The sequence below is a fragment of the Malus domestica genome, chromosome 16, assembly GCF_042453785.1.
Source record: "Malus domestica chromosome 16, GDT2T_hap1".
In the NCBI taxonomy this organism is placed as follows: domain Eukaryota; kingdom Viridiplantae; phylum Streptophyta; class Magnoliopsida; order Rosales; family Rosaceae; genus Malus; species Malus domestica.
The window spans coordinates 10,394,743-10,419,072 of record NC_091676.1 but is presented as its reverse complement, the minus strand read 5'-3'; the positions used below and the strand labels follow the sequence as shown (position 1 = coordinate 10,419,072).

General features: G+C 39.8%; 1 protein-coding gene across 1 annotated transcript; it reads left to right on the top strand.

Moving 5' to 3' along the window:
• The first annotated feature begins 16,336 nt into the window (after positions 1-16,336).
• Positions 16,337-17,200, top strand: LOC139192991 (uncharacterized). The gene has a single exon (XM_070815942.1). It carries the CDS (start codon positions 16,337-16,339, stop codon positions 17,198-17,200), a length of 864 nt encoding a protein of 287 aa, XP_070672043.1.
• Positions 17,201-24,330: the final 7,130 nt, after the last annotated feature.

Genomic DNA, 24,330 nt, shown 5'->3' with positions numbered 1-24,330 from the left:
AAATGAATAACCTTAGATAATGCTAGAAGAAACCCCTCATAAATCAATTAAAGCAGCTGAATTCACATAATAAAATCGGTCCCTATAGAATTTACATTAAGAATAGAGAAAATAATATTTAATAAACAATTGATTGAATCACATTATTGCTAGCCCATTGTGAGGCTAAATCCACCCCTCCCTCTTAATGTAGATAATATCGTTTGTTAATAAAAAAAATCATTTGATAACAAATTTAATCACATTATTATCCGCATGCAAAATACATTTTTTATAATAGGCATTACACGTCTTTTAAGATGTTTTGAACGTGTTTAAAAATAGAGAAAATAATATTTAATAAACAACTTTTTGAATCACATTATTGCTAGCCCATTATGAGGCTAAGCCCATCCCTCCCCCTTAGTGTAGATAATATCGTTTGTTAAAAAAAAAAACAATCATTCGACAACTAATTTAAGCACATTATTATCCGCGTATAAAAAACATTTTTTATAACCGGCATTACACACCTCTTAAGATGATTTGAATGTGTTTAAAAATAGAAAAATTGAATCACATTATTACTAGTCTTTTGTGAGGTACTAATTAAAGAAAAAATATAAAAAAAATAATTATTAAAAAAAGCACCGTTAAAATAATGAAAATACCCTGCCTTATTTGATGCATTATTTTGGAATGCCTCTGGAGTTTTTTGTCCAAATATTTTTGTTGAAGCTTAATAGCACCAAAATCACTATTCATCTTTTGTGCTGACTTTATATATAAGATAATCGAAGGCACAGAAGTATATATCAAGTTGATATCCTATTTCATTCATCCAACTAATAATTAGCCAGAGTTTTTCATTACATGAGCAATCATACATAGCTATTAATTAAACCTACAAGTACCACAAATCAAGGGTAAACCATTACATTAGTTGATCATATAGATCAGAATTAACATAACAAAACAAAGGGTGTGTACTTTTTTATTTCCCACATATCCTTCTCAATTTCCAGTTATCGAATCGAATAAATTAAAGAAGATCAAATGACAAAAATTATCAAAAACTATGCAAAAAGTAAAAATGAGTTGATCCGAGTAGTTTGTTTATTAAGTGGGCCGGTCTGAACACGAACGAATTTAAATGGTTTAGGCCGGGCCGGGACGTTTGACACCTACCGTCATTGATTAAGATTCAAGAATTAGAGACTTGGAATCAGTCTTGTCGGCATATAAGAACCCTAAATTTAGTAATTTACATACGTTCTTTGGCGTTTAGTTTGCTTTTAACTTTAGCTGAAAAGTGCATTGGCAGCTTTGGTTTTGGTGATCATTTAGCCCCATATATAGCATACTGCAATATGCAAGATTTGTTCATCTTCGTCTTCCATTTTCTTTTCTCCCTCTCTTTCTTCCATGTGAACATCAAGTATTTATGGGCTAATTTCTATGTCACATTCACTTGCTGATGTTGAACAGAAAACTAAACACGTGAAAGTAAAAAATAAAAATATAGAAATCTTTCTTTAGCGATGTCAGGAGAGGGGAATAGAACTCGAGAACTCAAATAGATGAGTGAATGTTTTTAAGTAATGGAGCCACAAACCGTTTGCATAAGTAATTATACATATATTTAGCTCAAATCTATCAACATGAAAGATGATTGTACAACCGGATATATTCCTTTGGTCTACGGCTCTCATCTCGTAATGGGTTCATAAAAAACATAAAAGAAATTATTGTTCTATAATTCTCATCATGTGACGTAGGGGTGGGCGCGGTGCGGTTCGGTGCGGTTTCGAGTTAAATAGCAACCAAAACTGAAACTTTTTGCAGTACGGTTCGATGCGGTTTTAAAGTCAAAACCAAAATGAAACCAAACCGTTTGGTTCGGTTCGGTGTGGTTTCAAACGGTTTCGGTTTGATTTTTGAGAAAAAAATGTACAATTTATTCTATGCCTTGTCCACCTGGGGACTTGCTCTAGCTGGGTAAGTATTTCTTGCCCACCTACTTCCTGTTGTGTTAGCAACTTAGCATTCTCTTGAGAATGTTAGCCTCGATTATCTGCAACTTCCTTGGTAATAAATGGCATACAAATAGATGTATTTTCCATCGCGCCTCGTAGTTATTATCCAAGAGTTAGCATGTACATTTTTTCTCAGAATATTTCATACATGTCTCATCAAAGTAAGAAAAATTCGTTGTGAATTTTATTACTAATTTAAGAATATCATGTTGGTTTGTATCACAGATTGTATAGGAGCCGCGTGGTATTAAAATTTACCGCAATGGGGCTGCACACAACAAGCAAAGTGGTTATGAGAGCAACGTGAGCCTAGGAGCCCTACTGCCGTGAAAAACTCAGATTGGAACTGCACAAAACAACAAATTAAAACATAACATTCAATATTCAATATATGGTGCGGTTTCGGTTCAGGTGCGGTTTTGAAAATCCAAAATCGAAACCAAACCGTTTTTTTTGCTGCGGTTCGGTTTCGAAACCGCAAAACCAAACCGTTCGGTGCGGTCCAATTCGATTCGTGTTTTAGTTTTAGTTTTCGGTTTCAAGTGCCCACCTCTAGTGATGAGTGTGTAAAAAGAGATGTATACATACATGATCTATCCCGTTAGTTACGAAAACCAATGAACAAGGAAACATATAATTGATTAATATCCATTTGAAGTTAAACTTCACAAATTAGAGTTAAACAACTGGAAATTAAATTTGGACACATGCATGCTGCAAGCTTCATTGTAATTTCTCTTTGTTTTTTTCGTTTCTGTAAAGTAGAAATAAGCTTAGATAGGTGCCCAAAAGTAACCTCACCTTCATGTGAAAGTTTACTTAGTATAGCTCCATTATATTAATATCTGTTAAACCCTGCTTCCAAAAAAAAAAAAAAAAAAAATCTGTTAAACCCTTAGCATCCATGAGACACGCATGGTGATCCAAATTAAGCTTGAAAAATACTTTAAACCAATTCTATATTATGCCTACATATTTTGGGTGTGTGAATATTTTTTTATTTTTGTTTTTTAATTGAGAAGGAGAAGGGGAGAGAGTGAACTTAGGAGTGGAAGTAAGAGTGAGAAGAGAAGTTTTTGTTTTGTTATTTTTTAATTTTTTAATATTAGATATATGTCAAAATTACCTATATTTGAGGTTTCAATAAAAAAAAGCAAAATTTGATTTTGTGAAATTACATTATTGTTCATTTTTTTTTTCTGTGATATAAGACGACATAGTCTTTTTGTCACGTCCAGTCCCCGCTCCGCCGTAGCACGATATTGTCCGCTTTTGGCTCCGGTCAGGCTCTCACGGTTTTGTTTCTGGGAACTCACATGAGAACTTCCCAGTGGGTCACCTATCTTGGGAATACTCTTGCCCGAAGTCGCTTAACTTCGAAGTTCCAATGGAATCCGAAGCCAGTGAGTCCCCAAAATGCCTCGTGTTATAGGGAGGGGAACATGTACATATAAGGCACATCACTCACTATCCGTTGGTCGTTGTGGGATCTTACACTTTTCATCATTTTTTAGTTGACAAAAAGGGTTTATTAATAGATAGTTTAGATTATTTAATAAAAACTTCTTTTTCAATCAAAAGAGAGTTAAAAAGACTATTCTAACACTGTCAACAAAACTCAAGAAAAATAATCACAATAAAAGTTATGTGCAATATGGTAAATCACACAAAATATTTTGTTGTCTTACAGTGGGATAATCCCTATTTTTCCTCCCACCTCCCTCTCTTTCACAATTTTCTCCCACTATCTATCTCCTCTCCTTCACTTTCGACCCATTAAAAATAAGGGAATTTTAATGAAAAGTACCCGGTACTGTTCACTTTAACGAAAAACCACATTTTACACTAAAAAGTCAATACTGGTACTATTCACTTTACCCTTTATTTTGTCCTTATCATTAAAACTCAAAGTTTTCAAACTCTTTTCATTAGTTTTCTTTAAAAATAAATCACTACCCTCGTAATAATAACTAAAAAATATATTTCCCTCACAAATAGATTGTGTGGACCTTTGCTAATCATCGTTAATTTTTCTTTGAACTCCTTGCGGGTTGAGATAGGGTTCAATGCAGTACAGTTTCTTTTCTCAATTTAGTGTCACGAAGTTAAGAACTCATCGTTGAAATGAGTTGTTTTCACCCTGTATTGTATTATTTCAAGTTATCATAAACCCGTTAATGTTGTAGTCCTATTAGATTGAGAATATGATTGTGTAAATCCTAATAGATCTAGGAATATCTCTTATATTCCTATTAGGAGTTGATTACCTATTAAGAGTTGTAATCCTAAAAGGGTAAGGATTTTACCTATCATACTACTATAAATAAAGGCATAATGAGGTGGAATAGAACCAACCCACAATTACACATCTCTCTCTTTCTCTTTCCATGACGCACCTTCCCTCTTTCTGGCCTCCATAATTATTCAGTAAATTATGCCTACAACACATTATCAGCATGCTCTTGATACTGCGCTAAAGAGAATTTATTCTTCAATCAGGGGAGTATTACGTTTTAATCATTCTTATTATGATTAATTTACTATTTTATTGAATTGATCTACATGCTATTGATTCAATTTAATTTTTTTTTGTGGTGAACATGATACAACGCATTGGAGATGCAATTCCGGCTTTCCAAGAAGAATCTTCTACAAATTCAAAGGTTTTTTTTGTTTTCTACCAATTAGGTACGCTTAAAATAAATGAAGGTATTTGAAACGACCATGAAGCATATGAAAACATTCCCCATGATGCATGAACCCCCTACATTTATATTTACCTTCCGATATATATATTGTATATGTTTCATATATTTGTCCATATATATATATATAATATACGTTTAATGCATTATGCAATTTTTGCTATGTGAAATATGTGAATCAAAGAATCGAAAGAAATTAGAAGCAATTTAGGGTTTTTCCAAACCCTAAGATTGTTGGAAAAAACAAAAAAAGTAAACTTTTGGGAAAATTTTGCGGCTGAAACGCACCAAGCCTGAAGCTTAGGTAAGCAATTGGACAGCCTTTTTAGGCTTACTGATCAAATTGGACCAAGCCTGCTGCTTGGGTCCTTGGTGCATGGGCTTCAAGCTCTCTGTCCGATCTATAAGCCAACAAACGTGGTGGGCTTCTCACGCCTCGGCCCATCGCCAGTAGCCTTTGTGCTGCTGGGCCTCGTTGCTTTCAACTTCTTGTTTGTACTTTAGGCTGCGTAACAGCTTTTCCCAAGCCTGACCCGTGCAATTGCAATTGCAGCCCACTTCTTGAATGGGTTGTCCCGTGTAGCCTGACCTATGTCTCTTTTCCTTGGCCCACTTCCTGCTGCAATTGCAGTTTGCCTTCTTGAATGCGCTGCCCCGTGCAACCTGACTTGAGCCCAAAGGAATGCAACTTTTGCTGCAGGGCCATGCCTTACACAACCAGCTCACACGTGATGGGCTGTGCCATTTTAGTTTTTTTTTTTTTTTTTTTTTTTTTTTTTTTTTTCCGACCTGATACCATATTTTGGCACCTCGTACTTCTTAACCATACCCAAATAATTTTGGTTAACACTAATTAAGCTATAATTCACTTCTCACTTGGCCCACCGCCAATTGAAGCTAATAAGACTCGAATGTCATTATTTTTGCTTCTATGATCAACCCCGAATAGTCCCGATCTATTGAATTAATTAAAAGTGACCAGCAATCCATTAATTTGACAAGAAATCCAAAATTATTAACCTGAAGATCACTTTTGGACATAACGATTCAATATTTTATTTCTTTTCTTTGAACCATTAACATCCTTTTATAGTCCCCAAGCACTCACACTTAAGTTCCCGAAGAACCTCAAATCCACTACACTTAAATTAGCATATTGCATTATGCGTTCTTGCAGGAACCTCTCTTTTCTGAACTAAACATTCATAAACTAAATTGAACTTGTAGATTCAAATTTAGTGCCCTTAAAACTCGAAGTTTTCATAAAACAATACACCCATAAAAACACGACGTTTTTCATGAAAACCATGTCATAGAACTCGAATGTTCTAACTTTGATACTTATGGATGATTCATTCCCATAGCACCAATTACAATCTTGTTCCCTCCAATTCAATGGATTTTTGAACCGTCACAAGTTCGATTTCCTGATTTGGACGTTTCTTATAGAAACCACTTTATGTGAGGTATAAGACGTGAATCTCCACTTGACTATCAAGAAGCTGAGAAACCATTGAAGCCAACAATGGCATGGAATAGTTGAATAAGCCTCCGTCATGATCTTCATTCGAAGACTTATGCCCTAAGCATTACAAATGGAAATACCTCCCGATCGATGATTCTATGGCTCTTTGGCTCACTCATACGGATTGTCTAATCATGAAAGGTATTGCCTAAAGTACACCATGATTACGTCCATGAATGAGTATGATTCTGAAACTTATAAATCTGATCGAATTTTGACTAAGAGAATACTTTTCTTGTCCTTCCATGTTTCTAACTCGCTTATGAACCAGCAATGTAAAAAGCAGAAGTTTACCGAATTCTTGAATCTGATTATTACCACAAACGTAAGAGAAAGGTATAAATCTATACCCAGTTCGGCTAGAGCCTACCAAACCCAATTTGGGTCTATCTCTCTCACAATCCAATTTCGAGTTTATTTTTACAACATATGGTAGAATCAGGGCTTGCCAAGGTGCGGCATCATGCCCGAAGCATGATCCTTGGCACCTAAGACCTAAAACTTCAAGAATAAATAATATTCCTGAACCTTAACCCTGCAGAATCCATTTTCATCTCAATATAATAGATCATTGATTATGCACCTATTCGTGCCCCTACCAATGTTATTAAGAAGTACCATTCTAGTAGTCAATATATGAGACTAATTTTGCTCCACCAACCATCCTTGAAAGAGCATAATTTTGACATGAATGACCTTGTTGGCCGAATCCCTTCAGTAAACCATTTACTTTGTGAGCATTTTTCCATGTTCTTGGATTCAAGTTTGGTGTATGTTTTAGTTATGGATAATCTTATTGATATTGTCCTCGAATATGAGTTAATTGAATCATGTTTCTTAATACAGGTAACCGATAAATACTTATGGTTTTGGTTGATAAATCGACAAATTGGTCACATGTTTATCCACACACATCGTTGCTAAACCTCCCGACAGATTATGGGCTTACCACCATACTTATCCCTTAAAGTCCGGGAGACTGGATAATGTCGGAGAGTTTATATCGATGATTTTCAATAAAGCATTGCATGTATTTTGGGTTTATAATTGAACATAGAGATCTTAATGTACTATTTTTCCCTACGATTAGGAGCATTTTTCCCACTGGGTTTTTGCTACCTAACTAGGGTTTGATGAGGCACCCATCCTAGGCTGATCATACCCTTGTGAGCTATTCTACTTTTGTCCAAAAGACGTATAGTTTTGACTTAATGCAACTTCTCACTTTTCTCCTTAGATTATGAGTTCTTCCACCATCTTGGGTTTTACTATAGTGAGGTTTTGTGAGTTTTAAATTTTATATGAATTCTTCCGTTGATCTTAGACTCACATTCTCTCATTGTCCCGACGACTTCATCAACTGTACTTACTTCATCGTTGAAGACCTGATGCGCCATTTACTTGAGTATTTACACACTCAAGGAGGAGTGTAGTAGTACTATTAGATTAAGAATGTGATTGTGTAAATCCTAGTAGATCTAGGAAATCTCTTATATTACTATTATGAGTTGATTACCTATTAAGAGTTGTAATCCTAAAAAGGTAAGGATTTTACCTATTCTACTACTAAAATAAAGACACAATGGGGTGGAATAGAACCAACCCACAATTACACAATTACACATCTCTCCTTCTCTCTCTATGCCGCACCTTCCCTCTCTCTATTTGGCCTCCATAATTGTTCAGTAAATTATGCCTATAACAGTTAAGATATTTATAATGCAAATTTATAATAATTCTGTGAACTAGATTTTTTTCAATTTATTATTTTGGAATTTGGAGGACGTGGATATTGGGGGTAGAGCACATAATGTTAACGCTAATGCTAGTGCTAGAAAAATTTCCCAACTTTCCAAGATTACCATTAACCATGGCAATTGTTCACCTTGTCCTTGCTATGATCATGAAATTGGGAGTATGTGTTGTGACCAAATTTGGATTATAATTTATGAAATTGAGATTATAATTCATCCCCAATTCATCGATCATTAGTTTAGTTTGAACCCATTTTGTTGTAAATAATTACGTAGGCATTCAATATATAAAATCTAACAAATAAGAAACAAGTAAAGCTTTATTATTAAGGGGAAAATCCAAAGATTATTATTTCATTAATTTCATAAATCTTCCATTACAACGGAAGAAATGAGATAAGTGACGGTAATTACAGCAGCGGATCATCCATCCTTCGCCGGTCTAAACCTTAACCGCATCCCCCGTCAACTGCATGCAAATTAACAAAAGGAGTAATTAGGTTTTCATCCTTATTTTTACTACTCTATTGATTAAAACCTTATTACTTTTCAATTTTTGATCAAGGTCCTTTGTATTAATAATATCATTAATTATTTCAATAATAAAATATTTTTTATTTCTAAATATATTCATTTAATATTAAAAATGTTACAATTAGTATATTTATACTTATGGCTAAATTTTTTATCATATATTTTTATTTTTAGTTTGTACCCATTTTTAATTTGCAACCCTTTTTTAATTTGTACCAATTTTCCTTTCAGTTTTAATTTGTACCCATATATTAAATTCTTTTTGTGCCCATATTTTTTAAAGTTTTATTTGTATTGTACCCATATTTTTTTATTTATTTGTACCCATTTTTATTTTTGCTAAATGTACCCATTTTGAAGAATGTACCCATGTTTTGATACAATAATTTTTTGGTTATTTTTATGAATGTACCCATGTTTACACACACACACACACACACACAATGGTATATTTATATTTTAATATTTTTAATCCCAAAAATTATGGTTTTTTATTTAAAATCTCATTACTATAAACAACTATAAATTTTAATTTTTAATTTAAAAAATATAGTAACGTACATAGAAATAAATTATCAATTAATTTCAGGGACTTGGATCAAAAATTGAAAACCAATAAGGTTTCAGTCAAAGATTATTCATAACTAGGGACCGCATCCAAAGTCTCTCTTAACAAAACATGCATGAGTAATTAGTACTGATGATATCATGTCATTCTATATTAATCAAATTAATTACGTGATCTAACTAATTAAAGTATATAATTACATGGGTTTTGATAGACAACAAGACCACTGCCCATTAAATAACAGGCATTGTGCTCCTGCTGATTGGCCTGGTAGTATATGTTCATGACCACTGAGGCATGTGAGCATTTGTGATCAGGGTAATAGCTGATAAACCTAGTTCACACAAAACTCCAAACCCTAAAGAAAGGTCCACGACAGCAAGGTCCACAACAGCACCACCAATTCAACCTCAACCTTCCAGCTGCAATCCACTTGCTGCACAACCTGACAGAAGACTGCACAACCTGACAGAAGGAATACTTAGCTGCACAACCTGACAGAAGGAATACTTCACATGGTTTCTGCCACCTGTATTATTTATTGCATGCGTGTATTAAACTTGTATATAAACCATGCTGTCAGTACAGCAAGGGTTAAGGACAGTATTATTGTTTATTGCATGCTTGTAAACTTGTATATAAACCATGCTGCCATTGCAGCAGGTATTGAAGTAAGAGAGCTTGATTATTCATCAGCAAAGACGATATTCATCATGGTATCACAGAGCTAACAGTCTAACGACCAAAAGCTTTAATTTTTTTTTTCTCTTCTCTCTCTCATGGCGTCCAGTTTAAATCCCTCAACTCCCGTTGCTATTCCCTTTCTTCCAAATGCTTCCAACTTTCTGACTATAAAGTTGGATCGTACCAACTATCCCCTATGGCATGCCCAGATGTTGCCCTTGCTTCGAAGCAGGAATCTGGTGTCCTTTGTTGATGGAACCAACCAATGTCCTCCTGCCTTCTTGCAGAATGATGCTGGCCAACTCACTGATAAAGTCAATCCTGACTTTGATGCATGGATTCAACACGATGCTATGGTCCTCTCTTGGATCAACAGTTCGGTTCATCCCACCGTTCTTGCCTCTCTTATTAATAAGACAAGTTCTCATTCTGCATGGACTTGTTTACGAGACAGGTATGCTTCTCAGTCTACTGGTCGTCTCCTCCAATTGCGTAGTGAGCTTATGAATACCCATCGTGGTGATTCCTCTATTGCTGAGTTTCTTGATCGTATTAATGGTCTTGCTGACACTCTCTCCCTCTCTGGTTCTCCTGTGACTGACTCTGATCTTGTTGCCATTATTTTAAATAATGTTGGGCCTGCTTATGAGAGTACTGTTGCTTCTGCACAAGCAAGGGATGAGGCCATCACTTACAGTGCCTTGGAGGCTCTTCTTCTTGGTGCAGAGAGACGTCAAAAGCTTCATACTGTGTTTGAAAATGGGCCCACTGCCCTTGCTGCTGGACGGGGTAGTTCAGGACCTTCTCGTGGTCGCGGTGCTTTTCGAGGAGGCCGTGGTCACTTCAATGGCGGCCATGGCCAGTTTCCTCCTCGTCCACAAGGCCAAGAACACCATGCTCCTCCACCCTGACAAACCCATTATGGCATTCTTGGTGCTCCTCCTTCTTCAACCCAATCTGGTGGCCGTATCCAATGCCAAATATGTCGTCGTCACGGCCATTCTGCCATCGATTGTTTCAATCGCCTCAATATGGCCTATGAAGGACGTGTTGCTGCTCCACGTCTCCAAGCTTATGCTGCTGCTGCACCGTCTCCGGCGTCTGCTTCTCCCTCTAGCATTCAAAACTGGCTTTTTGACTCTGGAGCCAATGCACATATCACTCATGATTTGAATCAGGTTTCGAATCCTCGTCCTTACAATGGCACTGACAATGTTAATGGTGTGGTGGATGGATCAGGTTTGCACATTTCTCATGTTGGCACTTCTATTATTCACACACCCAATCACTCCTTTACCCTTCCCAACACCCTTCACTGCCCTAATGCTTCTACTAATGTTATTTCCATCAATCAATTTACCAAAGACAATCATTGTTCACTGACCTTATATCCCAATTCCTACCGTGTTCAGGACCTTCAAACGGGGAAGATGCTTTTGCAAGGCCGGAGTAAAAATGGTTTTTATCCATTTTCAAGTTCTTCTGTGGTCAACAATGGAGTCTCTGCATTTGTCGGTGTTAGAGTGTCGGATGCTACTTGGCATTCTAGGTTGGGTCATCCTGCAATTTATGTTTTACGTACAGCAGAATTGTATGTTAGCATCGAGCATTTGGTCGCCGGTAGTAAGCTTAGCAATGCACCAAGTGTTGGTGTTCCTCTTGGTCAGCTGCATGCCACATAATTAATTACATATTAGCAAAATAAAAATCAATCAACAAGAATGCTCAATATTCACGTAATGAGTGCACGTACCGTTTGTGCCATGGATAAGAGTCGAGGGTTCAGGCTCATTGTTCATGTCATGCTTAAGACTTGGAGTCACGGGCTCATTGTTTGTGCTATAGATGTGATTTGAATGCTCAATAGGCTCTGCAAAACAGTCTCAATCAGTTGTTCTGGTCTTGATCATGAGATTCTTAATTAAATATAATCGAGAATATATCTACTTGTGTTTGTATCTTTTGTTCACGTAATGAGTGCACCTGATGAGAGATCAAGTGCAAGAGATGTACTAGACACAAAAGATATATCCTTCCATGCATAATATGAACAGGGAAACTGTTGTGTTTGGCTCATACATTTGTGAGTAATTATGAGTCATGTGTTGACAACAATTGAAGATATGGTGACTATCACAATCCAAATGCCTTTCGGCTTGTAAAGTAAACAAAGAAGTGGACATCATCATGTAAAGACATAATCATGAGTAAAGACATCATCATTGTAAGAAAAGAGAAAAGGTGGTGCATTTTCTTTAATGATTATTCAAGACATCATGATGTTGGGAATAAAATATGAGTGTGAGTGACCTTATATTGAGAGTGCATTCGGATGAGAACGGGTGGTAGAAAAATATAGAGTGAGAGTGAGAAACTCTTGGGGAGAGTGAGTCTCTTAGTAAAATTCTGTGAGGGTACAAAGGGATTGGGGTTTGGGTTATGTCGATTTAACTCAAGTGTATCTTGTACTAGTTATTCTCATAGTGAAGAGGAACATCTCTCGGAGGACGTAGGCAGGTTTTTTGCCGAACCTCGTATATTTCTCGGTGTCTTTATTTCTTGTATTTTATTCTGTTCAACTGAGTGTGATTTGGTGAGGTTGTAATCTGAATCTCGTTTCCGCACTGATAAATGAGCCAAGGCACAACAATTGGTATCAGAGCTTTGTTGGAAGCTTTGGTTCATTGACGGTTCAGATTTGTTATTCACCATGATGACTACAAACTTGTCATTTTCAATTGAGAAGTTTAATGGGAAAGGTAGTTTTACTCTCTGGCAGATGAGAGTAAAGGATGTCTTGACTCAACAAGGCTTGGCTAGAGCTTTGAAGGGAAAAGATGGGAAGCCTAAAGAAATGACAGATGACCAGTGGGAGGAGTTGGAGTCGCGTTGTGTTAGCACAATTCGACACTGTATAGCTGACAACATTATCAATAATGTTATGGATGAAGATTCTGCGCCTGCACTCTGGGAGAAGTTGGAAAAACTCTATATTGCTAAGAGTTTGACCAACAAGTTACATCTGAAGCGGAAGTTGTACAAGCTAAAGATGGATGAAGGCGGGAATCTCATGGACCACATGAATGAGTTCAACGGATACTTTGATCAATTGCGAAAAGTTGATGTTAAGGTTGAGGAAGAAGACAAAGCCCTCTTACTTCTTACCTCACTTCCAGATTCGTATGAAAATCTTGTGACAACCTTACTGCATGGAAAAGATACAGTAAGTTTGGAGCAGGTGCAGGATTCTTTGGTGTCTTATGATACACGAAAGAAGAAGACCATTGTTGATGGTGGGCACGAGACTGCTTTAGCTGTTCAAGGTTGGAATCGTGGAAGAAAATTGGGAGAAGGATCTGAGAGAGACAACAGGTTCAAATCCGGTTTCGGAGGCAAGGGTCTACAATGCTACAACTGCAAAGAATTCGGGCATAAAAGGAAAAATTGTCCTTTGAGAAAAAGAAAGGATGATCTTGGTCCGGGTTGTAGCAATTTTGTGGCGGAAGACTTCGAGTATGCCCTCTAGGTACTCGAAGCAACACTTCTCCTGGTGATGTATAGTTTAAAGTGTTGCAGGGGTTTTGCAGCAGGTGGAGCTATAGGATTCACAGGTGATCAGATGGTCCTGAGGAAAGCAAGTGTGGGAATTTTGTCTGGCTCGACGGGTGTTGCTGGAAACGGGCGCGCTGACGAGTTTCCAGGTTGCAGACAATGAAGAGGAGAAAAACCTGCTGGAGGAGACGATGATGTGTTGAGATCTTGTCTGAAGCTAAATTGTGATTTTTAGCTTGCAGCAGCTGCACATGCATTGGCAGTAACTGTTTGGGTTAAAACTGAACTTTAGGCCCAAAGGTGGAGTCGGCCCAACAGAAGGTCCGGATGAAATCTAGGGAGCAGGAAAAGGGCCATTTGCTTACCTACCCAAGGACCAAGTGGTGTAGACTGATCAGATTGCACAGCCCATAAAGTACTTTATGGTGGCATTACATGTAATAAAGCTGATGAGTCATCACCCTTAGACCACATTCGGGCAAAGCTGTCGCTACAGGAGCCAAACCGAGTTGTCTATAAAAGGAGGAAGAGAAGACAGGATTAAGGACACTCAAACAAACAAACAAAAGCACAAACTCTGCTCAAAAAGCCAGATTTGCCTTTCATAACGAAGCTGTAGTCAGCCCAAGCCTTCATCCCCCTCAGGATAATCTTTTCTCCTAAACGTTGTAATAGCTATGCTACCTTGTTCTAACTTGTTGTAGTATCGATTCACCCTTTTGTATTCTCCTTTCCCCTCTCCACCTCTAAGCTTTCAGACCTTTGACAGAACCACAAAGACAGGGACCTGCAAGACGATCAGCCTTAATTGATAAGGTTTAATCTTGCCCGACCTGCTTTGCTCTGTCTTTGTCTTCTCTTTCTTTAAAGTCTAGCAATATGTTGTATATTTTTAGTTATATGCAAGTTGTTTCTAGCAAAATCACGATGACAAAGCTTTCTCAATACTTGGATCCAATTTAAATATATCTTCAATGCTTAAATCAGATATAAGTCCTAAGCCCGCAGGCTATGAATCTGATTAGTTTAAAAGTCCTTGGCCTCAAGGCATAAAAAAGAACTTTATGTGGACTTAACCCATCCACGACAATCCTTGATAAATGAGAAGTCCGAAGTTACTTGGGGCGCAAGTAATCGACCTACCTTCTAGTTTTCTTTCTATTATATCATGATTATCATAGAACGCTTAAGAATGGGATGGACTCTAATGGGAAGCCTCAAGGCTTACACCTAAGGCCCCACAAAGGCATCCATTTGGATTCATCCCATTCAGCGATCTCAAGAGTCTAAGTAAAGAATGAACTCTGATGGGAAGCTTCAAGGCCTACACCTAAGGCCCCACAAAGGCACCCATTTGGGTTCGTTCTATTCCTTGGATTCGGGTAATCAGAAATATAATAGTTAGAAAACTCCTACAATCACGAGAATAAATATGATGCGTTCGAGCACTGGTTTAGTTATTGATGGGAAGCCTCAAGGCCTACAGTTAAGGCCCCACAAAGGCACCTATTATAACTAACACGGTTTCTTGGATACATACATATATACAATGAAAGAACGATAACCATTTTACATCTGCCATGCTAAAAATGGCAGTGGCACGCCTGAGCACCTAAATGTTAACCTTGATTGTGAGCCTCAAGGCCTATACCTAAGGCCCCACAAAGGCACCTCTCAAAGTTAACGTTGTTCTTCTCTTTCAACCTTGCCCGAAGAGCCTTGCCCGACGAGACTTGCCCGACGAGACTTGCCCGACAACGCCCAGAAACGAAGCAGAAGCCCGACAACAGCCCTCAACCGGCGCCAACCTCCAGGGGAGCTGTGTGCTCGTCAGCCAGGAAACATCCCCAAAGGAAATTCCTGCCACGAACATAGTTTTGGCATGCCCAGTGGGACCCAAACTTCCAGATCTTGCATGTCCAAAAGAAGAACCATAAACTTGATAAAAAGAATCCAAAGGAAGGTATTCTCCAAATGGCAGAACAATCAGAAAATCCTTCTTCCCCATCTGGACAGGTGGTTCCAGATAGCCCGACTGCATCTGAAAGGTCACAAGGAAAGGGAAGCAATGAAGAGCTACAAGCTACAATGATCCAAGTGTTAAAAAGCATGGAAAGGATCTCCCTAGAAACAAAGGGAGAAGTAAGCAGACTCTGTATGCTCACAGGGAATCTACAGAGAAGGCTTGATTTGGAGTTCTCTACTCCAAAGGGTGCTCAAGGAAGTGGAATGAGCCAGGTTGTCACGAGAGATGAGCCAATCATTCCCTTATTCCCACTACTAGAAGAAACAGGAGATAGGGGAAAGAAAAAGGTAATTCCTGAAGAAAGTCAACCAGTGATGGAGCTGATCCCGGAGAAAGAGTTTCCTAGTTTCCCATTATTATCATTTAATAATAAGGAACAGAGCGAACGAGAAAGGATGAGGTACGGAATGCCAGGTATGATGGGAGAAACTAGTGGAAAGGAGACTACCACTACTACTACCACTACTGCGTCAGATAAACCTCCACCCTATAGACCACCCCCAATGGTCAATAAAGGTGGAGGATCTAACTAGAAGAAGCCCGAACCAAGGAGAGAAGCAAATGCGGGCAGTGACCGGAGCCCGAAGATTGGATCAGCTATCCTCAGTCATAATGATAATTTAGCCACTCAGCAACTAAGGGAGGAATTGGCTGAGTTAAGAAGAACGGTGACTCAAAACGCCCAGCCGCGGGCTCGCCCAATATTCAAGATTACTTACCAGAAGCCATATCCTGAACATATCGACGAGCTAAATCCATTCCCTCTCAACTTCAAGATGCCCGCATTCCCTACCTTCACAGGTGAAGACAGCAGTGTGTCTTCCAGAGACCATATTTTCAAATTCTCCAATCACTGCATGGCGTATGAGGACAATCCAAACTACAAATTGAGGTTGTTTGGAAATTTATTGGCAGGATTGGCGTCTCAATGGTATTCTCTATTACCCCCCAACTCTATTACAACTGGGGGCAAATGGAGATGGCTTTCCATGAACAGTTCTACAGGATAGAGCCAGAATTGACCATCAATGATCTAGTTGAGGTAAAACAATACGATCATGAATCCCCAGAAGACTTCATGATGAGGTTCAGGAGAACTAAGATGAGATGCCAATTCCCCGTCAATCAAGCACAGCTCATATCCATTGCCCAAAGGGCTTTAAAATTACCTTTGAGAAAAAGGTTTTATGATGCACAGTTCAGAGAGCTGCAAGAACTCATGATTGCTGCCATAAAGTACGAAAGGTTGTTGCAAGAGGAACAGCAAGTGAAGCACACTTCCAAAGTCCCTCATTTCTACAAAAGCAAGGCTACTATTCACCATGTGGAGGTGGGAGAAACCAGGCCCGAACACGAGGATGGTCATGAGGAAGAAAATATAGATGTATGTGCTGCTGAGATGACTACACCCTTCAAACCATTAACAATCAAAGGGTTAGTCCAACCTGTCAAGGATCAGAAGATCGTGATGAATGATGGTGGTTTCGTCCCCATGAAACCCCCAAAGTATCAGAGTTATTCATTCGATTTAACCAAGGCACCGAAGATCTACGAAGAACTGGTGCGGGCAAGAGTAATTTTGCCCGACAGTGCCAAAAAGATGCCCAAACCCGAAGAAATCAGGGGGAAGAAGTATTGCAAGCTGCATTATACCTTCAACCATTCTATAGTTAATTGTGTCCAGTTTAGAGATTGGGTACAAGATCTTATAGTGAAGGGTAAGTTGCTACTTGATTCACCCCAGACCAGTATGATGGTGGATACTAACCCTTTCTCGGAGACTCCTATCAATATGATCAACCTCATTTTTAAGGAGCCGGGGTCATCAACTGAGTAAGAGTGCCATGAGGGGACCAGAGGGCCAGGGACAGATTCTAAGGTTGTCAACAATAAAGGTGGAGAAGAAAAGCAAGTAGACAAGGGAGCAAAGAATTGCCCGAGGCCAGTTCGAACAAAGCAAAGCAGGAAGCAAATTACATATCCATTCCAATATAAAGAGGGAGTTACAAATCATTCTATTCTAAAAACTTTACATCTTTACAAAGAGTGATTATTCTAGAATGATATGTTCGCATGATGGTAAAAATTCTATTAGGTGCGGCTAAGGCAGTATGGTTGTTTACAAGTTCGGACTTGGCTTGCTCTAACTCCGAAGTTGCCTTCTCTACCCCTTCAATTTGGTGTTCAAGTTTGTCTAGAAGAAGTGCTTGTTCTGCCTTAAGGGCAATCAGTTGCTCTTCCAGTTTCTGGATTTCAGAAGAAACCACTTTAACTCTTTCTTTAGTCTGCATGCTTGCTTCCATCAGTCGGTTAACTTGGGTAGAAGAGTTTGATTCTTTTTCCATAAAGCATTTTACCCCGTTAGCCTGTCTATCCGCTCTTTGGTATTGTTCCCTCAGAGCCCTCAGGTTCTCGAAGAAAGAGAGAAAAGAATCGTGTTGAGGCTTGGACAAACGACCGGTTTTGAAAAATTCAGTTATGACCTTCTCAAGATCACAAAGAGCCTTGAGACTAAATGACGCGGTGAATTCTTTCTTTGCCCACTCCTGAAAGATTTGCTGTTGCTCCGAAGACATGGAAGTTGCTGAAGGCTGCGTTGAAGACTTCAACCGCGTCTCAAGCCGCCCGAGTGCTTCAAAGAGTTTGGGCAGCTTGGCAGGATCAGAGGATGGGAAATGAGGAAGGTCCGGCGTGATAGTTCCCTCCGATGAGACAATGCCTATTGAAGGGGCAATCTCTGCCTGTTTAGTCTGCTCAACTCCAAAGGGGGAAGTACCAATACCTCCAAAAGATGAATGAGGATGGGGGCGCTTTGACTTACGAGCCAATGAAGGGGGAGAAGTTTCTTTTGAAGCTTGCTACAAAAACCAAAAGACTCGGTCAAGATAATCTGAATACAGGTTGAAGCAAAAGAGGTTCTGGAGAGAAGAAGTGTACTTGACTCAGCCCCGGAGTTTCACCAAAGAATGTACTAACTCTTGGTTGGGGTGAAGGTTCTTCACCGCCAGCAGGAGGGGAAAGAGCTGCGCTTGAACCTGTGCCTGCATCCTGGATATATCCAAAGAAAGCAGTAATTATCAGCAAAAGGGTCACCAGAGGAAGAAGCAAGAAGAAAACATTCCAGTACCTGAGTCTGATCTTGAGGAGGAGAAGAAGGTTCATCAACTATCGGGCGAGCAAACGCCTGCGAAATCGCTGCATCTGAAGCTACATGGATCTCAGGAACTATGGGTTCCTTATCCGAGACCACTAGTGAGGGAGGTGGCTCATATACTGAAGATGGCTGCAGGAAACATACAAAAGAGTTAATTGGGTAGCAATGCGCAGAATTTCAATGAGGAAATAATAATTTACCAAGGGATCATCCTCATCCACGAAGTGCAATATAACTCATGTGGACGGATCAAATTGAGAGGAAGGGGTCGCATCCAGAGCAGTAGAAGAAGTCATAGATCTCAGAGGGGGTCCATGGCTAGGCAAAGAGACAGATGCACCAACCTAGGAAAACAAATAGGAAGAAAGAAAAGACCTTAACCATTAGATCCATAAAATTGGAGGGTTAGAGGTAGGAGAGAAAGTACCTCAGCAGGATTGGTCTGGGAAGGGGAAAGATTTTTCTCTCGGGTAGGTCGTGGAGAAGCCTCGGGCGAAGAGAGCATTTCATTTCTCGCAGCCTGATCAGAGTAATCAAATTCAGGGTTGTATGAAAGTAAGAAAGTATACAATAATATCAGCCATACCTCGAGTTCTCGAAGGGCGGTGTTTCGCAATTCTTCGGCTTTTTTAAGCATAGCAGCCCGTAGCGGTTCCTCCTTAGAAGCAAGGATTGACCTTTTAGATGCTTGAGGTCCTGTTTGATCGACGAAAGGGACAGTTAGATAAAGGAAAAAGGCAGCAGTTTGATATAGAAAAAAGAAACTCACTTGATGATTGTTGTTTCTTTCTGCCTGCCTCAGGAACTGGAGCAGATGGGATTGATGATTCAAGAGGAATGGTAATCCTTGCCCGCTTACTCTTTCGAGTGAGAATCGGTCGTGTGGTTGCTGGACGAGGTGCAGGATCAGGGTTTGAATCTTTAGTCATGGCTGCTTTCTTTCATTTGGGGGTTTTGGTGATTATCCTGGGCGTTCCTTCAGCTCCTGAATCCCCAATAGATTCTAAGATATCCGTCCCCTCCCCGGCTTCTCGTCTCTCAGCCTCTGCGGCAGCACCATGAAGAATTGCAGCATCAGCGGAGTCATTCTCTGATTCAATGGCTTCAGATTCAATATCCACTGGAGCTGCAGAATCAAGCAAAAGTAAGGAAAGATAGACATCAGAGGAGAAACAAAATCAGATAAAAGAAGATATACCCATCAGAAGTAACCGGTTTTTCTCTTTGATCATCTCCTTCCAATTTGCAAGCTCGCCCGAGCCAGGATATGATTTAAGAGAAAGCTGGTTGAAGATGCGATCGTGATTCACCTTCAAATCTCATCCATACTTTCTAGTCCATTTATCCTCCCACCAAGATGAAAACAGCGAGGTACATTCAAAATTAAGAACAACGGAATGTTGGGCTGCTTGACTCATTATATCCAGGCTGCGTCGGGCGGCTCGAAATGTCACTTCAAATGGGGTTTGTAACCGGAATGAGGTGCCACAGTGGACAGAGTCGAAGAATGGGACAGGTATAGCTTGCCTAAATCCTAACTGCCGGCTGCAGAAGTTAGGATGGTACACCTCCAAGCCTCGATCATATCTATTGCCCCGAATCCCCCAGGCCAAATCTCTTGGTTGAATACAGCTGATAAATTTTTCTCTACAAAAGGGGGTAGCATCCTCACCAGGGGCGTCTTGGAAGGCTTGGTCAGAGAACCAAGGGTATCTCCTCAAGACTGACGCACCCCATTTTAAGTCTGATCAAGTCATGCAGACTCTAAAAAAGTAAAAGCAGGCGAAGGTGGAATGGTCTGTAGGAGGAGCTTCTGCTAGAATTCGGGCAGGAGCCACACCCTCTGGAAACTCTAGATTGGCAGCCTGAAATTCTGGAAAATACCATTGCAGCCAGATTTGTATCATCCAGATTGGTCCGTTCAGGTTGGTCTCAAAGGGCTCATCCCGAGTCATTTCGAAAAGAAGGTGATAGAGATGGGAGAGAAGGAACGGACCTGTGGCTACATCATCAAAATTATGAAGAACCTCCACCAAGGGGATCCATTCAACCCTCACTCCCTTGGATTTGTTGGGGAAAACATGCTTGTTGAGCCAGTAAAGGAGAAAGTACATATGCTCTTGATCTTTGTCAGCACGAGGGGAGTCTGCCCCAAAATTTTCCTTTACAAAAGGGATGAATCCTTTAAAAGAGGTCCCATAACTCTTGAAAGTGGCGGAGTTGTAGCTCAGAGAAAGGAAGGTGGTAGACGAACTCGAGTTCCCGACGGAAGAAGACGGAACCCAATCTTGAGTAACATCTACTGTCCTACCCGACGACCTCAACCCGAAGACCTGGGCCATATCAAGAATGGTGGGAGACATGGGACCCATACGAAAATCGAAGGTATTTGTGCCCGTATTCCAAAAGAGGAGAGCAGAGGCAAGCAATTCGGGCTTAGAGACTATAGAAGTCTTCGAAAGCATAAGTAGTTCATAAATACCGTTGCTCATCCATTTTTGCTTAAAGAAGGGCTCTAATTCGTCAACCCACTGGGCCCAGGTAGGATCATTCATCAAAGGAAAGCCTCGACGATGTAATGACCATTTAGAAGAGGAGATGCCCGACCCAACCAAATAGGGATTTGGGGAAAACCAGTTTCCCCTGGGCATGTTGTTTTCCACTACTGAGGGGACCCGAGAAATCCAGGCGGGACCCAATGATTGTACCCCATGCGTCTCAAAGAAAAGCTCAGAATGCAAACCTGCCCGCGGGCGATGCAACCCGTTGAGTAGACGGCGTAGGGTGGCGATTCCGTCGCCGGACTCGTAAGATGGTGGGATTTGGCTGGATCCTGAAGCCATTTAATGAAGATAGAGAAAGAAGAGCAAGAAAGAAGATAAAAATGCAACCTTGTCGGGCAACAGAGAAAATGGTGGGAAAAAAAAGTAGGGAAGTTTTTAATCGCAGAAGGATTCCTTTCTACGAAACACGGAAAATTAAGAAGTTCAATCGCGAGGTATTCGTAGGTTTAATAAGGAATCTCTTTCAATTAATATTGGCGCCTGGAATTCCAGGTTTAATATCAATTGAAGGGGGCACTGTTTGGGTTAAAACTGAACTTTAGGCCCAAAGGTGGAGTCGGCCCAACAGAAGGTCCGGATGAAATCTAGGGAGCAGGAAAAGGGCCACTTGCTTACCTACCCAAGGACCAAGTGGTGTAGACTGAGTAGACTGCACAGCCCATAAAGTACTTTATGGTGGCATTACATGTAATAAAGCTGATGAGTCATCACCCTTAGACCACATTCGGGCAAAGCTGTCGCTACAGGAGCCAAACCGAGTTGTCTATAAAAGGAGGAAGATAAGACAGGATTAAGGACACTCAAACAAACAAACAAAAGCACAAACTCTGCTCAAAAAGCCAGATTTGCCTTTCATAACGAAGCTGTAGTCAGCCCAAGCCTTCATCCCCCTCGGGATAATCTTTTCTCCTAAACGTTGTAATAGCTCTGCTACCTTGTTCTAACTTGTTGTAGTATCGATTCACTCTTTTGTATTCTCCTTTCCCCTCTCCACCTCTAAGCTTTCAGACCTTTGACAGAACCACAAAGACAGGGACCTGCAAGACTATCAGCCTTAATTGATAAGGTTTAATCTTGCCCGACCTGCTTTGCTCTGTCTTTGTCTTCTCTTTCTTTAAAGTCTAGCAATATGTTGTATATTTTTAGTTATATGCAAGTTGTTTCTAGCAAAATCACGATGAAAAAGCTTTCTCAATACTTGGATCCGATTTAAATATATCTTCAATGCTTAAATCAGATCTAAGTCCTAAGCCCGCAGGCTATGAATCTGATTAGTTTAAAAGTCATTGGCCTCAAGGCATAAAAAAGAACTTTATGTGGACTTAACCCATCCACGACAATCCTTGATAAACGAGAAGTCCGAAGTTACTTGGGGCACAAGTAATAGACCTACCTTCTAGTTTTCTTTCTATTATATCATGATTATCATAGAACGCTTAAGAATGGGATGGACTCTAATGGGAAGCCTCAAGGCCTACACCTAAAGCCCCACAAAGGCATCCATTTGGATTCATCCCATTCAGCGATCTCAAGAGTCTAAGTAAAGAATGAACTTTGATGGGAAGCCTCAAGGCCTACACCTAAGGCCCCACAAAGGCACCCATTTGGGTTCGTTCTGTTCCTTGGATTCGGGTAATCAGAAATATAATAGTTAGAAAACTCCTACAATCACGAGAATAAATATGATGCGTTCGAGCACTGGTTTAGTTATTGATGGGAAGCCTCAAGGCCTACATTTAAGGCCCCACAAAGGCACCTATTATAACTAACACGGTTTCTTGGATACATACATATATACAATGAAAGAACGACAACCATTTTACATCTGCCATGCTAAAAATGGCAGTGGCACGCCTGAGCACTTAAATGTTAACCTTGATTGTGAGCCTCAAGGCCTATACCTAAGGCCCCACAAAGGCACCTCTCAAAGTTAACGCTGTCCTTCTCTTTCAGCCTTGCCCGAAGAGCCTTGCCCGAAGAGCCTTGCCCGAAGAGTCTTGCCCAACGAGACTTGCCCGACAACGCCCAGAAACGAAGCAGAAGCCCGACAGCAGCCCTCAACCGGCGCCAACCTCCAGGGGAGCTGTGTGCTCGTCGGCCAGGAAACATCCCCAATGGAAATTCCTGCCACGAACAGTAACTGAATCTGAACAGGACCAACGAGGTTGATTCAGGGTGTGTATGCTGATACGTAAGGCCAATGAGCCTTGGTGATGGGTGCAAGGATTTTTGCATGGTGTATTCGCCAAGGTGGAGATTGTTGTGTTTGGCTCATACATTTGTGAGTAATTATGAGTCATGTGTTGACAATAATTGAAGACATGGTGACTACCACAATCCAAATGCCTTTCGGCTTGTAAACTAAACAAAGAAGTGGACATCATCATGTAAAGACATAATCATGAGTAAAGACATCATCATTGTAAGAAAAGAGAAAAGGTGGTGCCTTTTCTTTAATGATTATTCAAGACATCATGATGTTGGGAATAAAATATGAGTGTGAGTGACCTTATATTGAGAGTGCATTCGGATGAGAACGGGTGGTAGAAAAATATAGAGTGAGAGTGAGAAACTTTTGGGGAGAGTGAGTCTCTTAGTAAAATTCTGTGAGGGTACAAAGGGATTGGGGTTTGGGTTATGTCGATTTAACTCAAGTGTATCTTGTACTAGTTATTCTCATAGTGAAGAGCAACATCTCTCGGAGGACGTAGGCAGGTTTTTTGCCGAACCTCGTAAATTTCTCGCTGTATTTATTTCTTGTATTTTATTCTGTTCAACTGAGTGTGATTTGGTGAGGTTGTAATCTGAATCTCGTTTCCGCACTAATAAACGGGCCAAGGCACAACAGAAACACAATTAGCTAATGTTCAGTTGAAGATATAATCAATGAATGTTATTTCATATAATACTGAAATATAAATGAATGTATTGCACCTGGGTTCACAAAGAAACACGTGCAGAAAGAAACGAAAATAGGCAGGGCAATGCAAGCAAGCGACGTCTTTCCTATCGCCATTTTTCTTGACAGATGAACTAAAATTTAAAACAAAACAAGGAAGGATGAGGAAGGAGATAGGAACTTAGGAAGTGGTCCTTTAAATAGGGGAAAATTAACTGATCACAGTAAATTAGAGGGAAATTAACCCACAATTCACAGACGATCACAGTAAAATATATATGAAGGGGGACACAAGTTACAACACAAAAACTAGGATTGACAAGAATATTAATGTATAAATACAACAAAAT

Bases quoted from the DNA above. Each gene is read 5' to 3' on its own strand.
- LOC139192991 (XM_070815942.1), top strand. From the start codon at position 16,337: ATGGAGATGGCTTTCCATGAACAGTTCTACAGGATAGAGCCAGAATTG.